The sequence below is a fragment of the Lethenteron reissneri genome, chromosome 18 (assembly GCF_015708825.2).
Source record: "Lethenteron reissneri isolate LAM-NWPU_2019-01 chromosome 18, ASM1570882v1, whole genome shotgun sequence".
Taxonomy (NCBI): domain Eukaryota; kingdom Metazoa; phylum Chordata; class Hyperoartia; order Petromyzontiformes; family Petromyzontidae; genus Lethenteron; species Lethenteron reissneri.
In genome coordinates this window covers 3,188,051-3,206,582 of record NC_083796.1, presented here as the reverse complement: position 1 = coordinate 3,206,582, position 18,532 = coordinate 3,188,051, and the positions used below count along the sequence as shown (strand labels likewise).

Below are 18,532 nucleotides of genomic sequence, written 5' to 3'. Positions count from 1 at the left end.
GTTACACAATCAACATAAACCCCGACAACGTTTACAGTCTGAGGCAGGCATTCATCAGCGTAAAGCAATACTTTAATCGCGGTCTCGGTGGCTTTTTAATGTGACGTCTAATTTGGGAGAGTCTTGCCACGAGGGGGATAACCGTGCGACGTAACCATTAGCACACGGGGCTTTGCGATCCGGAGGGTTGCCGTTTATATCCAAACTCCTGGCGAGGCAGTTGAAAAATTGGGGGCCGAGTTTCGGACGCCGCCTCCGGCCCACACGGCAGCAGGTGGTACACACGGGTTCACAACGGCAAGTCGATCGGCGTGCGACCTGCGGCGGGGTAAAATGGGGATATTCCTACCTCTTCCGGGATGTCTGGCCGGCGTGGAAGAAGAGCTGGCAAAATATACTCTGGAGGAGCGTATAGGCCCCTTCCTCCAGCAGCGGAGCGAGCAAGGAGGTCACAGGGCTGCACCTTTGCATCTTTTACCATCGAGGCGCCTGCGCGTGGCGCCGCCCGCCGAGAGCAGTACCGTCGCCAGCGTGCATCGCCACTGAAACGTCATCAGCTGAGGCATTGTGTGGATTCGGCGCAGGGAGTAGGGTTTCCTGGGTATAAATATTGATTTTGAATGCTTAAACGGCCACCCGCATCGCTTACCGCGGCAATCCCCAACATTATCGCTCCTTAAATATGACTGTAATAGTTTTGCGTGGCAGTAAAGCCTGAGTGGTGAAGGGCAAATCGATGCGCGCGCTAAAATGCGGTTTGAAGGTCCGTTTCGTTTAAGGTTTTAATTTAATTTTGAATATTGCCGTTTTAAATTGCGTACATATCATATAAATAAATAAAATATGCATCGATCGTTTTGCTACGGTTCATGCCCTCGGGGGAAAGTGAGGGATGGAGACAATGCAAGTTTTTGGGGGGTTTAAATCAAGATAACCTCTGAAATATAATTGAAATAATAATGCACAGTCCCACGTCAATCCACTGCTGGATGAAGGCCTCCCGCACCGTGGCATTAAACGTAACATTTGGGTATTATTTGCATAAATCTTACATCATTGATTCCTTCGCGTGCAGTTTGACGATAGCGTCATTTACGTATGTATATACTATGTTGAACTTCTTTCGCACCGCACGTACCCAACCGTGCTAGTCAGAGGTGCGGGGGAAGGACAACAAACTAAACACAAAAAGCAGTTCTGAAGAAATGAGTTTTCCACCTAGATTTACGCGAGATTCGACTTCAGTGAATTGATTCGTCGTTGTTACGTGTCAAATGGAAAAATCGGCAGAGGCTTTTATATTCAACTCCATTCCGGAGAGGCCTTGGCTGCAGCCACTTGCGCTCACGTTACGTGACCAGCCTCGTGGAACGCTGAAAGCTGCGATCGTTGCCAGAGCAGTACGAATGGCGTGGGAGGACGAGCGATTTGGACCTTTAGGGGTTGCGATTGCTCCACATCGCTCACTCCCGCGGATTGATTTACGCAGGGAGTGTGCGCACTCCCTCGCACAAACGCCGGCCCCTCCTGTATCACCACCCCTCGCACTATGCCAAAGCCACCGAGTCCTTCTCCACTCGTACGTACGCATGCATGGATCGATGTTGAACGTCCACAATATAACGACGACGATCATAGAACGAATCATCTACCTCCCGCTTGTCAATCCACTGCTGCATGAAGACCTCCCCACCCCGCGTCAACCATGGGGGTTGTTTATGTGACCATACTTCACCCACGCTGGTAAGTGCGGGTTGGTGAACTGTGGGTGGGGGGTTGCCCAGGACCGGGTCAGACACCGCTCGCCGCTGATGTCAGCCGTGGTCGGCAATCGACCTCGGGTCGCCGGGGTTCACGGCGCAGTACGCACATCGTCACCACCCGCGTGCAATATTATAATTCACAGCACAGTAAATGGTCCCCTTGTTCCGAAGCAGGTGATGGCCTACCGAGACACGACACCACTTTTGAAAGTAAGATCCGGGGAATTTCATCATCACGATCCATGAGCAGATAGCCCCGTAGGTGTCCACTGCATCCTTTCGTCATTTAGTTAAACACAAACGCTTCCGCGACCAATATCATCCATAATACAGGTTTGTTGGGTTACATTGTGTAAATATAAATGCATCGTTAAACCCACCACCATTTATTTCCACTTACCTCAAGTAGTGCCACATTTTTCCAGCACCAATCTCTCATAATGTCATCATCAAGCCATTATCTGTGAGGTCTTCCTTTCTGTTCCTTCCGTTTTTTTCCGAACAACACACGTTTAATCTTGCTGTTGTCATCCATCCTACATTTGCGTCCACATAGACATTTACCTTAGAGAAAAAAAACTATGAACTATAATTTTATATAATTTAGTTAGGTTGGATTTTAGTTTAGAAGTTTTTGGGCAATTGGTGAATTTCAAATAAAATTGTTTATTCAAAAATGCATGCCGTTCATTCAAATAGGATGGGTTTGGAAATTTATATATGGCTAATAAAGTACATGCCATTCCAAAAAAAAGTAGTCTACTTATGAATCGGGTATATATAACAAACAAAAAAATAATTCATATGTATTCCGTCAATTAATGCATTTATGAGACATTAAAAACATTTTCAAATTTAAAGCAGATTTACGTGATGAATTCTATCCAATCACAGACAGTTATAAGCAGGAAACTCCTGAACAAAAATGGCATGTAAATCACATCACACGATGCCAGCGGTGGCCTCTAAAGAAGAAACAAAGTCTGTTTTGGAAACTGTTAAATGTCGCAGGCTATGCGTGTGGCGAAGCAAACCACCTCCTGGTGTGTGGATCCCACACGGCACTCGAAGGGTTGATGCTGTAGCTCACGATACGCGAATGGAATTGCGCGTGTTAAAGAGCGCGTTTGTTCCGCGCTATTAGTTAGCTTGAGCCGTGCATTCACGAGAGGTGCTGCGATTTACCACTATGTTTATGAAAGAAAATCGATTCATGAGGCGGATCACATCTCTGTATCATAACAATTCATTGAATCCCGAGTGGGAAATCGTCTTTACAGAGTTTTTTTTTATTTTTTACCAGATAAGGCCCACTGAGCCATATAGCTCTTTTACATAAACGACCTGGCCACAAGTGATAGGGCAACAAAGTGGCTTATCATGTGGAAATCCACGCCACCACAGGGAGAACATGCAAACTCAAAATATACAGGTGTCAGGGTCGGGATCAAATCCACGACCTCCTGAATACTATGCAAGAGAGTTAACATATCGCCACCACGGCGTCCCTTGAGGGAGTTCGAGACTGGTGGCCGTGGCTGTCTGTAGACTCGCTCACTGTTTCTGGCTCGCTGACTCAATGCGGCTTTCCGAGGAGGGAGAAAGAGAGAGGGAGAGTGACACGTGCACGCACACAGATCCGCGCACAAATTTGCGGAGGATGTGGGATTACTCCCCCATCGGGGGGGCGGGGGGGGAAGGGATTAAGTGGGACACCGCACAGTTTATTTCAGGTTTCCAGCACTTGCAAGGGAGCTGGTGGCAGCCGCGGTGGTGCGATATGCTGCCAGTATAATCACCGTGGGTATGAAGGAGGCTTATTCCACATGTCAGCAACTGGGAGGCTTGAGTCGGCCTTTTGGTGTGGCATTTGAAACAAAATGGTATCGAATGTTCAAACGTTAAGAAAAAATATGCGAACAAATGTTTTGTTTTTGTAAAGAAATACGGGGCAATATTTGCTTCTTGGCGGGTTTAATAAGCGCTGAGAAATTTCAGACGTACGTTTTATTCGGGCCGCGCCGAGGTAGACGTTGCTGACGCAGGGGTTCCGTCCACTTTTGTGCTGTGGCATCTTTTGAAAATAGTTTTTGTTGGAAGAGTGAAATTCTCGGTGGCCATTACTGGCCGCTGGCTGCTACGGTGCTCCTTTAGTCCCCTGCCAAATGGCGGGTCTTTGGCTCAAGCCTCTCCCTCCTCGTTCTTGGCCGATCTTTAGCCGGTACCAGTTGGCGTACCTGCCATGCCATGTGGCCTCAGGCAAAGTACGGCAACAGTAGCGGGAAATCGCTTTACATTTGTGAATAATTCTTACTTATTGTTAGAACTTTATTCACCCGTATGGTTTGTAAGAGTAGAAGGTTTAGTGTTACATTATATATATATAAATTGTTGGCAATCCTTTTTAATTCCATTGGATAAAAGCCTCCTCATGCCATGTTAGCAATAGAGGGGTAGGGGGGACGGGGTCGTTGAGCATACTTCACCACGTCTATCAATGTGGTTTGGCGAAGGGGGTAATCCAGGACTTGTTCAGACGTCACTCGGCAATGATTAGTTCGCTTTGGCCAAGAATCAAACCCAAGTCACTGTGTACACTGACCTCCGATTAGCACGGTTGGCTACGTACGCTGCGAACTAATTTAAACGTACATATATACATACGTTTCACTGCAGCAGGGGCGGTTTCTTCATTAGGGCGAATGGGCGACGCACCACCAATGTCATTCAACCACAGAGTCACGCTAGCCGTCACTGTGCCTTTGGATATAGTCCAATCAGCGTCATGTCACGTTTTGTGGAGTACCGCCTCTTTTTGGGCGATTTCACTCCGGCTGAGAATCGCCCCGAGTGGCCCCATAGACTTACATTCAAAGATGTTTTTTTTCGACCGGGGGGTGCTGCAATGCATTCTCTATGGCTTCCAGGAGGGCTCGCCCTAACGTGCTTACGTCATCATACGTAAGCACGTTTCATCCAACAATATAATTTGTCACCACCTAGTGGAATCTTTAATATAAGAAACTTGAGTGGATTGTATTAATAGTGAGTATAGAAACAAATAAGATGTATTGTAAGAGTCACTTTATTTTTCATTAATATTAAAGAAGTGAAGTTGCCTTTACATGCTTAAGCTGTTAATTTATCCATTGCATGGGTGGACCTTATCCTTATCAATCATCCAGACATTTGCCCCCCCTGAGAGATTTTGCAGGAGCCGCCACTGCACTGCAGTGCCCGGATGATTGTGCCACCACTGCCCCACAATTATTTCACATTAAACCCCCAAGATTTGTGAGGGGAAAAGCATTAATACCTCGTTATATCATGAGGCGTTTAGTGATTCTCCATTTGCCCGCCACCCGTTGGTTCGATTAAATGTCACGATTCAATGAGTGCAATCCAGATTCAATAATAATCAATCCTTTTCTTTGCAATTGTGGTGAATGTAGCGTCTCGAGTAGTTACGAGAACCACTTATACCACAGCATCTACGAATTAAGAAATAATCCATTCTCAAATGCAACAATTCTATGCATGCATTGATTTTCATTGGTGAATTTGGTGCGTCATTAAATGCCCAGTGGTAATTTGATTATAAGCCTAAAAGATCACACAAAAGCAATGGAAACATTAACACCTACGAAAATACATTCAAACCTTAGATTTTAGTTGTTTTTTTTCCCAGGCTCATTCGAACACGCGAGGACTCAACCGAGTTTTCCCTTCGTACTCGCGCTTGGAAAGGCATCAAGTTCATTCCACCGAGCCCTCCGATGGTCAAACGACATCTGTGTGACGGTCACACAACTTTCCTCGTCCCTTATGTCCACCTCCTCCCACCCCGTCCTCTCGTTCCCGGAGCAGCTTGGACGGGAAAGACAAGCAGATAGACGTGACGGCTGGCGGCGGCGGGGATGGCGATGGCAGCAGCGGTGGTGGCGGTGATGGAGAGAGTGCGGAGCGAGGAGCTGGCGCCGGTGGCTTCGAGACGAGCGAGGAGCCATTGCAGCAGCTGCCCAGCAGCCCGGCCTCCCCGCCTCTGCTGGACCTAACCATGGCCGAAGATGGCCAGGGCCGGAGGGGGCCACGACTCGCGAAGAAGAGATACCAAACCGCGGGTCTCTACTCTGACGTTTACAAGCAGGATACGTAAGTGTCAGATGATTGTCTGGTGCTTGTTTTTCTTCCCGTGTTAGGGTGATTGCTCGGTTTCAGGCTCCGCGATGTTAATAAATTGTTGAGTCTTAGATTCAAAGCGATTGTTGCTTTTGATGGGGTTTTTTGTGCTTTGAAATAACTTGCGTACAATTGACCGCGTAAATCGCGACAGTTGAATTGTAGAGGGATTGAGGTGGGGTATCATTGTTACATGCCTACAAATTATGTTCGGATTTAAACAAAAAACCTCACCGCATTCGTCACTCACACTTTTACTGTACTCACGTGTATTGGATGGCCTGCGAGGCAGCGTTAATCAAATGTGTGTGAGTCTTTTTGTTTTATTTATGCTTGTGCACCTCCGCCAACGCCATTGATTGCGATTTTCACATGTATATTTATAAATGCACATTATCCCTTCTGCTTCGCAACACGTTTTTATTCTCGCTTCATATATTTAAAGGAACTCTGTGAAGCATCACGGAAAGCTCTTCCATTTAAGCAACAACAAAAGTTCACGCGGGCAGATAACCGCAATTTTGCACGAGAAAACTTCAAATGCCCAATTGTGCACATTTAAAATCATTTCACTAACTAATGTCGCGATCGCGCAGAATTTTAATTGACTGCTCGTTACTTTCAAGTTTTTCTCGGCGTGAATCAAAGCAGCGGCGGAGGAGGAGGAGGAGGAGGTGGGGTGGGGGGAATCCTCGCATCTTCGATTTGGGATTTAATTTCTAGAAATCCTCCAAGTCGCGTGATCAAACGATTTTTAAGTGGTTTGTCGAATTTGTGTAATGGTGTGGGCCTCATTTCAGACTGATCTCACAATTAGCTCAGCGCTTCCTTTCATCAGCGTGCCGCCTCCAAGGTATTTGAAGGCATTAAGCCTTCAGTACTTAATGGGTCTACACGTCCACAGCTTCGCCCTTCATTGCCTCGCAATTACCGCGCGCATTTGCCTTTGCCGTCGCTCAAGTAAAGGGCGTGAGCGAGCGAGCGCACGAGAGAGCGAGAGAGCGAACCGGAGACATGCACAAGGAATTGAAGCCAAGCACAAATCCTGAATCTTTGTCCTAATGCGATGCGGGATGGCAAAGTGGCCGCCTGGGAAAGAATGTGGATCTGCAAGGCCTCACACGACCCCTAGAAGCATCCAGAATTCCTCAAACCAAGTGGGTTAACCCGTGCAGTTTAGGGGGGGGGGGGGGTATGCGCGTGGGTGGCTGGCAGGCAGGGAAGTCGCGGGGGCGCATGCTCGCAGGGGTTGCGTGAACGTTGTTTGTTTAAGCGTGGGATTTGCTGACACTCTTCCCCCGTCGTCGTCGCAGCAGTCGCAGTCATCGCCGCCACACAGAAAACGCAGCTCCGCTCAAACGTGCTGGCCTTTGATGAGCTACCCAGCATGTTGACGTTCGGCAAAGGGTTGTTTTCAAATTCTGTGGAGCGTAATTATTTTAAGTACAATGTAAACGTTATTGAAAAGCTTCCTACCCGCAGAATGTAATTTTTTAATCGACGTTTTTTTTTTACTTGAACAGTGCGTGCTCGTTGAAGTCGAAAACAACATTGAACAGGAGCATAACAACGCAGACATTTATTGATCAATACTGCTTCTCAAGCACACGATGCATCCATCGAATAGCATGCATGAGCGTCGATGACTTTCAATTTGTATACGTTGTATGCAATTTGTTAACATGACCCATCCAGCCACTCGAGACCGCTACATTCACCACAGTAAAAAAAATACATTTATTCCTGAATAAAAATCACTTCCACGAATCTCAACAATTAATCGAGTGACAAGGAGGGGGTGCAGACCACGTGAGCTCACCGCACGCGTCTCTACTCGTGGAAACGAGGCGCGCTTGGGGCTGCCGTGACTTTGATCAGAGTTTGGCAGGTGCCGAAGCTTTGCGAAAACTTTGGAGGATCTTGTCACGGTAAACTGCCACTGTGTTCCTCGTGTAGGCAACACAATCGCTTGAGCGATTTCCGAATAGCTCGAATAAAGTCATTGCCTCTCGGCAAAAAAAAAAAACCCGAGCGCGCGTTCACGATTAGGCCACCGTCAGACAGCGTGAGGCACGCGTGAAGTGAAAAAAACATCCCGTACCCGTTCTCGGAGCCCATACAACGATCTCTGCGGTGGTGAAGAAAAAATACATTCCTCACGGTTAATTGTTTAAGCCTTCCAGCCAGAACCCCGTTAAACAAACCTTAGAGTTATTATTAAAACTGGAGAAAATGATGGCAAGAGAGAGAGAGCAAGAGAGCAGCGAGAGCACGAGAGAGTGAGCGAGAACTAAAAGAGAATTGTGAGTGACAGGCTTGGCTCAGCGCCCGGCTCGGAGCCAAATGAGACCCTTGTTTGGGAAACCTTATCTCGACGACGCTGAGGGCCCAGTGGCCCCAAGCCAAAGGGCCCCAACTCTTTTATGCGGGCCTCTTGAAAGCCATCTCCGCAGGAATTTCCTTTAGCGGGGACCGCTCTGTGAAAAGCACAATTGCGAATGGGGGGGGGGCACTCCTACAAGTCCACATGCCACAGCGGGGATCCCTAATTGAATTGTCAGCGGTGTTGGAGCGTGAGGGAGAAGCCTCCTCTATCCCGCCGTTTTTGGTGCGTGCCTGTGTATGTGTGCGTGCGTAGTGGGGAGCGGTAGTGGAGCGGTTAGTGCGCTGCGCTACGAAGCTGGCGTCCTGAGTTCGATTCCCTCTCACGGCCAGCAACAACCAGTGACAGTTGTCTGAACCAGTCCTGGGCCTCCCCTAGGTCGACTCAGCCTCAAATGAGTATCTGGTGCGGTGTGTAAACATCACCACTGGGGAGACAAAGGCGGCTGGGCTTGGTGCTGGCCACGCACTCCCTCGTGTGCCATGCCAGCTTTCGTAGGTGCTCGCTAACAGCACTTGCCCCAACAGTCTGTTCCGGCTATACGGGGGAAATTTGTCTTTGTGCGTGTTACCTGCAAGTAAATGTGTGTGTGCCTGCGTATGTGAGCAGTGAGATAGTGTTTAGCGCACGGCGCTACGAAGCCAGACAACCGAATTCAATTCCTGCTCACAACCAATAACAGTGGCGTCCTGGGCCTCCTCTATACAAACTAAAACTGTAAACTATTTTCTATTGTACCAGGTAAGGCCCTCGGTCGACTCAGCCTTAAATGCAGTGTGTCAATATCAGTATTAGGGATACAAAGGCCACCAGGTATGGTGCTGGCCACCCACCCCCTCGTGTGCCGTACTAACCTTCATTGGTCCTCACTAACAGCACTTGCACACACAGCCTGTTAAAGGCCATATGGGAGAGCTTTGTATGTGCCTGCATACTCGTGTTAATGTGGGAAGATTGGTCCAGTGGTTAGAAACACTGCCCTTCAACACCTGGCCACCTGAGTTGATTCCCAGTTACGGCTAACACCAGTGACAGGTGAGACCTCAACCTACCCTGGGCCTCCTCTACACTGGCTCTGCCTTAATATTCGTGACTGGTGCAGTTTGTAAACATCAACACTGCGGAGACAAAAGTGGCAAGGTGTGGTACTGGCAACATCCCCCTCATACACCGTGCCAGCCCGAATTAGGTGCTCTCCAACAGCACTTGCCCCAACATTTTGTACAGTTAAACAGGTGACCTATGTTGTTTTTTGTTTAGGTAGGTTAATCATCACTGTTTGTATATAAGCAGACGCTTCCATACACTCTTGCTTATCCATCCCCAGATGTCACAAAATGAAACTAATTTTTATTTTTTACAAAAGGCTATAGGTAAAGATAAATAATCTATTGGTCAATCCACTGCCGATTGACATCTTGCCAATGCAGTCCTCTCCGCGCTGTCTCAGTCGTGGGGGTCGCTTGGCCGTGCCCCCTCGCCGCGCGGGTCAGTGCCAGTTGGTGAACGGGAAAGGGCCTGGACGGGTTCAGAGGTCACTCGCCACTGTCGCTCGCCACGGGCAGGATTCCAACTCAGGCCATCGGGTTCATAGGAAGGGTGCAAACACCAGCAGCACTCCACCACCCGCCCTCCCGCCAGCACCCTCCCCAAAATGTACTATTTATATAACATTAATTATGTAGAGAATGTCCAAGCTAAACAGTCGGTGTACACCTGCTCTCATGAACAGTCGGTGTGCTCATCTCCATTTGCGATGCTGAGCCATGGGTGGAAATTCCACATTCAAGTGGGTGGGGGGAGGGGGTGGGGATGGGGGGGAAAAACGAATCCATGGAACAATCCCCCCCCCCCCATTGGCTTCTCATCACGAGATGCAGCCTCACCAGGTGGTGCTCATGTTACCAGCTCCCAGGAGGATGATGGGGCTGCGGAGACCCTGGGCCAGAGAGATATGAACTTTCGTTACATCTCAAAATTACGTCTCAAACTTGAGGGCCCTGATGTTCACCTATGGCAGGCACTGGTGAACCCCCGTAGTAGTTTATGAAGTAAGACAAAAATGTACCCTCTCATGCACGAATTATTAAGCACGAGAAAAGGTTATTTTGGTGTCCCATTGAATGGGACACCAAAGCGTCAATGGAAAGGCTCAAAGCTGTTGGAAAGGCCTTCGTATTATTTAACAGCGGTCAAATACACCACGGCAAGGCCACCGCAATGACGCTTGGAAGGCGATTCACAAACACAGCGGGTTTTGCCCCCCACCCCCATCCCGACACCCACAAAAAAAGTCATAGCTACAGGCAATTTTTGAAGTCATGATTTTGGATTCAAAGACATTTGACCTCTTGCTGCGAGAGTCAAAGTGGCACGGCAGAGTGCGGCGGTGGCCACGGCAGCGGCGGTGCCAGCAGTGGCCATCCCTTTGCCCCCCACGATGTGGGAGAAGCCCCCCCCCTTCCCTTCGCCAGCGCTCTCTGCCGCCGTAATTGCCGTAAATTGCGGCCGTGGCGGCGGAGGCAGTGGCGGAGGCGGTGGTGGTGGCGGCAGAGCAGTTATGGCTGTCATCTTATTTTTCCCCGAGGGTGCCCCGGTCGTGGGTGAGCGAGTCCTAAAAAGAAAGTAGTGTTGGTTTTGACACGTGAATGGCACCCTGTAATTAATGCCCCAGCCCGTTTGCTCCTCCAGATCCTTCTCCCACCCGTGCTTAAATGCACACCCGAGGAAGTTCAAAGGCAAACCGGTTGACATGTCGTGGGTTTTTTTTTGCCTCTCCGTACCATCTTAACTTTAATTAGTGAAGTGGTTGCAACGTCGGCTCGGTCGCGCGTGTGCGTGCGTGCTCGTGCGTGTTCGTGCGTGCGCAGAGTGCGTGTTAAGCTGTCAAGTTACATGACGCAACCTCAGATGCGAAGTGAGTGGAGGCCGCGCGTTGGGTTCGTCCCGCAAATGTTGGCAAGCGACGATAGGCCCTCGAGCTGTTTCAACTTCTGAACAGTTTCCTAACGTGTCCCGTTCTCTCCATTGTGAATTTCAGCGGCCCCCATATATTATTGATGTACACATTTTAAGCGTGTGTGTGTGTCAGAATAATGCAGTTCTTATTATTTTATGCGGGGGTTAAGGAAACAGCAAAACAAAAGGTCACAGCTGTTTAATGTAAATGTTTTGTTTGGGTCATGGAAAGTCTGCTCTGCTCTTTGCCTAACAGGCACTCAGTGTGGTGTGTGTGTGTGGTGCTGGGGAGCGGTAGTGTAGCGCTTAGCGCGCTGCGCTATGAACCCGGCGATCCGGGTTCGATTCCCGCTCACGGCCAACACCAGTGACGATGATCTGAACCGGTCCTGGGCCTCCCCTAGGTCGACTCAGCTTCAAATGAGTTCTTTGTGCGATATGTAAAAACTTTGCCACTCGAGACAAAGGCGGCCGGGCGTGGTGCTAGCCACCAACCCCCTCATATTCTGGCCTTCATAGGTGCTCGCTAAGAGGACTTTCCCCAAAAGTCTGTAAGGCTATACGGGGGATCTTTGTCTCTTGTGTGTGTGCTTGTGGGTAAGCTCCTGGGTCTTCTCGGCCACAGTTATGACCTCCCTTCTCTAACTTGGAGCCCTTTAAAGGAACATCTGCATCAATTTGAAACATTCAGGCTGGCCAGTCTACAATCTGTCCCAGGTTAACCAGATTGGATTGTGTGAGGAGCACACAAATCCTTGAAAGATCTGGACACAGTCCCATCAGTGAGCTTCTCTGGCAGGCAAGGCTGCATTGGCTGGGTCATGTAGACCGCATACCCAGCCACCTCATGCCCAGGTAGCTTCTGTTTGGATGGAAAGAAGGGGATAAATGGGAATGGCATGGGGCAGAGGAGAGATGGACTGATGAAGTACAGTAGGATGTGGAACTGATTGGACTTCCCGGTGTCAAGATCGGCCTCTGTGAAAGAGGCTCACGAAGGACGTTAATGGGTAGTTCGAAGCAGTTACCCTCCAGCAACAGCAGGGGGTGGATGAGCGATGCTCACAACAACGAGTGGAGCGCCGGGCGACTAAAAAGCAGCAAGTTGGCACTTTAGGAAGCACAGCTGGTGCATCTGAGTAGAGTCAACCCATGTTACCTGGGTCTGTTCCATTATCTCCTGCCAGCTAGCCTTCAACAGTTCACTTAGCCTCAAGGTGCACCTAGCCTTGCACAAGCACCATGATGATCTCACCGCCAGATTGCTGTTGTTGTACGAGTAGTGTATATAATTGGGAGCGCTTGTGTAATGGTTCGCGCAATGCACATCAAACCCGGCGAATCGAGTTCAATACCTGTGGCACATATCCCAGCTTCTCCTGCAACTCCCCTAAATCGACTCAGCCTTAAATGAGTACCCAGTGCATCGTGTCATAAACATCAGCTGTGGGGGAGACAAAGGTGGTAGGACATGGTGGTAGCCACCCACCTCCTCGTGTGCAATGCCAGGCCTCATAGGTGCTCGCTAACAGCATTTGCCTCAACAGCCTGAAAACAATAACAATATGTCTTTTGCGCCTTTTGGCGTCTTCTGGTCCAACCCATGTGAGACTAGGCTCTAAGGAAAGCTGTCTCGGGTGTGGACCAATCAACTTCAAGGACAGTGCACATTATCAGAGTTATGTATTTTGTTTGCATTATGACTGCAGGTATTGTGGTCTATGCAAACATGACTCCTTGTAAAAAAGGTGTCAGTTTTGTTGCCAGATAGAAGGGTAAAAAAACAATTATCAATGTATTTTGTCTCCACACGTTCTGCGCATGTGGGTGTATATGTACGTCCGTCCGTAAGTCCACGTGTATCACAGATACTGTGTGTGTCCTGTACACGTGTCTCTCAGCGTGCGATGGGAAGCTCAGTTGGCGTGTCTGCCAGTCAGAATCAGAATCAGCATCTTTATTCATCCTGGAGTCAGTCAACCCATGGCACCCGGTGGTCTGTTCCATGGCCTCCTGCCAGCCAGCCTTCGACACTTCACGTGATAGCCTCAGAGTGCACTTAGCCTGGCACAAGTGCCGTGGTGACGCCACCGTAACTTGTTGGTCAACGGTGGTGGCTGTTGTTGTTGTTGTTGCCGTGCGTGCAGGCCCAGCGAGCCCGGCAGCTACAGGGCGGCCGATTGCTCAGCCGGCGACAACGACCATGGTCTCCTCCCGGCTCCCATCCACGTCGGTACGTTTTCGAACGCCCCCCACCCACCTCCTCCATCACCCCCTCCCCCCACGGCACCCCAACTACCCCTCACTACCCTCCGCCCTTCCTCACCCTCAGACCCTCCGCACATTCCGTGAAGCATTACACGCGTGTCTAATTTTAACGCAGAATTCCCGGTGCGTGCGTGCGTGCGAGAGGGAGAGGGGGAACGTCTGCGCACGGACCCAAGTGTGGGAGAGCGCGCTTGGCGTTCGCTGCTGCTGACGGCTTTTGCTATCGGAAGGTTGACGAGATGAAATCTTGATATGGATGGCGAGGGGGGGTGGCAGGCAGACAGGCAGGGTCGACCCAGCCTATCGCCCCTCTGAGGTTACTAAAATGAGTACCACGTGCACGCAGGCACGCACGCACCCACACACGATGTTCCCGTGGTGTCACCCGACCACCCATTGTACGGACGGACGGACTTGTTTATGTTGGCGGAGCGCTCGTTATTGCTTTGCTTACGAGTACCGTACCCGCTTTGTGTGGAGATTAGGATGATTTATTGTCTTGCGGCGCTGACTTGGGACCCGTCATAGTAATGTGGAATTTCCTCCACCATGTGTGCGGGGTCGCCGCCGAAGATAAGCTCCGTGCCACTCTCGCTTGAGTGATTGTGCACGAACGGCCGCTTGATCATGATCAATCCACCGCTGGATGAGGGCCTCCGTGTGCCCGTGCGTCATTGGCTTATTTGACCATACTTCACCACCATGGTCAGTGCAACACAGATATGGGAGCGTAGAAGTAGAGTTCAACAATGCCCTCTGTTGACAACGTAGCCTCACATCATTTAGACGATGTGCTTTGAGTGGTAATCAGGCATCATTGAGTTGTGACAGGCTGTAAGTCAAATGTACCTTTCCTAGTGCTCTCAATGTCCGAGCACAGGGAGGACAGCTCAAGTTTCCTCCCTTACAAGACGTACACACGTTGACCTACACACACATAGATATATAAAAATATATATATCAAGATCCTCCAAATAGCCTTTTACAGACTGTCGGGGCAAGTGCTCTTAGCGAGCACCTATCAAGGCCGGCACAATGCACAAGGTGAATGTATGTGGCCAGCACTCGGCCCTGCCGCCTTTTATCTCTCCATTGCTGATGTTTACACACCACGCCAGTTACTCATTTAGGGCAGAGTTGGCCTAGAGGTGTCCCATAACAATGGTTGATGCCACTCGCCACTGATGTGAGCTGTGGCCAGGAATCGAACCCAGGTAACTGGGTTCATAGTGCGTTGGTTGAACCACAGCACCACCATTCCCCACGTATATAAGCATGAAAAAAACCGCCGGTGCTCCTCACCGAACCACCTTGCTGTAGTTTAACCACCCAGAAATCCGCTCATTGGTGTGAGCGTCGCTCCCCCACCCTCCCGTTGATTGCTAGAGGAGAGGTAGCTTGCCCCCCCCCCCCAGCTGCCCCTCGCAGCAGGAAGGACGGGATGCCACTGGGCACACATAAACGTACTTAATGTCTACAGCGAGACAAAGAGTCTCGCCTCTCGCCGTGCAGACTGTTGGGGGGCCCGAGCGCCGATAAGTGGGCACCCAGCGCAACGTTTGAATGCGTCGCGTGTGCTCGTGTCGCCCCGACCACCTGCAGGGAAATACCTTCGGCAGAAGCGCATCGACTTCCAGCTCCCCTACGACACCGATTGGCAGTGGAAACACGATCAGGTGAGGCCCCCCCCCCCCCCCCCCGGCAGGGCGAGACGCGGATCGGCGTGCCACGCGCGCGTGGGGTGGCGGCGATGCGTTCACCACTCGTGCCACCAAATGCATACGCCGTTTGATTCGCGCGCGGCTCCGCTTGGCTATGTACGGCGCGAAAGAAGGTCAGCGCGCGTACGTGACGCGCAGACGCGTTTTGAATTTTCGTGCATGGAACACAATTGGCCGTCCGCAAGTCCAGCGTGTTCGGCCGTTAAACTGAGTTGCCTGAATACATGTTGACGTGTGCGTCCTTAAAAATGTCAAGAGTTACAGTTCCACGGAGAGACTGGCCCGCGCCATAGGAATGTGGAATTTCACCACTGGCTCAAAGCCACCGTAGGTTGACACTTTGTTCCAGACTCGCATATTTGCGAAATGACTGAAACGCATCTCTTTGGAGACTTTCCCCCCACTTATTGATGGTGAAATCAGTACTGGATGTTTTTGCCAAAAAAGTTTTAACACAAGCTAACATCCTCCAATACGGGGATCAGGCTTGAAAGATTTTGGCTTGAAATAAAGATACGTACAGCCGTGGCCAACAGTTAACGCACTAACATCATCCTGGCCAAGGCCAACAGCAGAAGTAGTGAGTGCTATCTGAACTGCCTTTTTGGGTTTCCTTCTAAACAATTCTACACCGGTCATCAATGGGGAGGCCTCCGTCTAGCAGCGGATTGATGATGGGTTGCACGTTGTGCGTGTATTGTACGTACAAAAAAACATATCAAGGCTTTGAAAAATAAACTCCCGCCTAATGTTTTGGCCGGGGCTCAGTGCGCGGAACGTAAATCGCTCGCCCGTTTAGCCCGCGGTGTCATTCCAGGTGACCTGGTTAATTATTTAAAGGCAGACGGTTTAAAAGAAATGTTATGATTAGGATTACGAGTTATTTCCACAGGACAATTCTTTGCGGAGCGTGACCCCTGCGCCGGCTCCGCGGAGGTCGCGTCACGCCGCGCCGGTGCCCTTGTAGAGACGACGTTTGTTTCGCCTGCTGTTTTTTTGGCAGCGCGACGCAGACAGTTTCTCGCGTGATTCACATTTTCCATCTGGCGGCGCGGCCCGGCCCTTCTGTGAAGCTTTCCAGAACCAACGCCGCTTCTTTTTATAAGTCGTTCCAAACCCCTGCAACCCCCCCCCACCCCCCCTAACTTGCCTATTTTGCCGGAGAAACCGTGTTGGTTGTAAGTGTAAGTAGAGGTCCATGTGACGCTACGCACGCACCGCGCGATGCTCCGCGAGTTGCGTTTTTGATCGCAACAACGTACGCAGAAATAAACATTCTTGTTTAGCGGCGTTCAAATAAATGATTTGTCGTGCTGTCCGGATCACAATATGTTGCGGAGAGTAAGGTGCACTGGAACACTCATGCGTACCTGGGGTCAATAAAGTTGTCACAAACACGCACACGCGCACACACAGACACACGCCTACCGCATTGCAAGATGCACTCCTAAAACTTTGCTTTAAAACGCAGGGGGGAAAAGTGCATGTTATAATACGGAGCATACGGTCATAGCTTTTGGATTTATATGTGTATGTGTGTGTTACGTGATGTCATGGTTAGCACATTGGACTTGTAATCCAGTTGAAAGTGGGGAAGTTCATGAATACCCCCCCCCCCCACGCCTTGGTTCAACCGGCAGTATAAATGGGTACAGCACAGCTTAGTAAATTGGCAGGCGGCAGCATGTGGTGGGATAAAGTGTGGGTATCCCCCACCTTGCAAGACGCCTGGTCAGTCAGCGTGAAAGAGTTGGTCTTGCTCCCGCTGGTGAGGGCCTTCCTCCAGCAGTGCTGCACGTTTTCCTTTCATGCATATGTGTTTAAAACGCACCACGCTCTGCGCCTGCCCATGATTGACGAGCGCTTGATCATCCGACGACGTGGCAGCGCGCGGTGTCGCGTCGTCGGGAACGCCCGCTGACTCGGCTGTTTTTTTGGACGTAAATCTCAAACGCGCACGTGCGCCCTCGCGCCAAGCGGGATGAGATCCTTGAGATCGCGCGCACGCTAACATCGTCCGTAACGACGATGACCTTACGGTTCCCGCTAAGCCCGAGCAGGTGCAAGCTGAGCGAGGCTCTGTCTTGCCACCACGAGAATCATTACACCCTCTTAATTGCCATGTAATGCTCAGCATCGGCCGTAATAGCGCCCGGTTTTATGGCGTCTCATGGCGGTCGGACCAGCCGAATGATTTTGTTGGATTTTTTTTTAAAGAGGTTCTGGTTTCACTTGAATGTGGCGGGACTTGCCACGGCAACCTCGGCCACGAGACATCCGTGAGGCTCTGCCGGCCGGCGTGTTTTGGTAGAGTTTGATGGAATGAGACGGGAGACGATGAAGGTGGGCTGTGGCGGCTGGGAAAAATATATTGAAGAAGCAACACAGTTCATAATGTAGAATGCCATGTAATATATGCACACAGTATATATGTTCCACTGTATAATAATGATACAAGTGTGTAATAAGTTACAGCCCTTTATCAATATACCACTGGGTGGAGATTCTACCCTATGTTATGTTGGGTCATGGGGTTTGTTTGACCATACTTCGCCATGCTGGTTAATTGCAAGTTGTTGAAGAAAGAGGGGGCCCAGGACCGGCTTGCATGTCACCCATCGCAGAAGTGAATCGAACTCGTGTCACCAGGATCAGTCGCGAGGTGCGCTAACCACTGTGCCACCACTCCACCCCGTGTTGTTCAGTTTGCTCGTCTCCGCCCAATACTTTTTGTCAAACTGATTCGCCGATGTTTTGTAATATGGAGAAAGCATTTATTCAGCGTCTGTTCAAAACTGAAATCGCATGAATTCAGGCGTGTTGATTTAACAGCGGCAGATTTGAACGTAACAACAACAAAAAACTCGATTCGTCGCTTAAGATCAATCCCTACGCTCACGATCCACGCGACGAATCGTGTCTGTACGAATTGCTTATTTACAATTCAAAATAAACGATACGCGGATATTTGAAGCTAATGGCGCTATTAAAAACTGTACAAACGAGACAAAAAAAACGAGAAAGTCATAAAAATACGGTGAAATTTTGATAAAAAAAGAGAAAATATTAACAAATTGCAAGTATGGAATTGTGACAACTCATCAAAAGCATTCACTGGGGGCGCTGAATCCCTACGAGCCTATTACTAATAGTCACCCGAGTTTGATTCCCGCTCACCGCCACCAACACCAGTGACGATTATCTGAACCGGTCCTGGGCCTTCCCTAGATCGACTTAGCCTCAAATGAGTATCTGGTGCG

At 49.8% G+C, this 18,532-nt stretch overlaps 1 protein-coding gene across 1 annotated transcript in view; it reads left to right on the top strand.

Annotated features, from left to right (window-relative positions):
• LOC133343620 (histone-lysine N-methyltransferase ASH1L-like) overlaps positions 1-18,532 on the top strand; it is a 77,757-nt gene that overhangs the window by 20,843 nt on the left and 38,382 nt on the right. Inside the window, exons 4-6 of the mRNA XM_061553311.1 lie at positions 5,631-5,915; positions 13,431-13,516; positions 15,154-15,227. Of these exons, the coding sequence (XP_061409295.1) occupies positions 5,631-5,915; positions 13,431-13,516; positions 15,154-15,227 (445 nt within the window). The remainder of the gene's footprint in view (positions 1-5,630; positions 5,916-13,430; positions 13,517-15,153; positions 15,228-18,532) is intronic.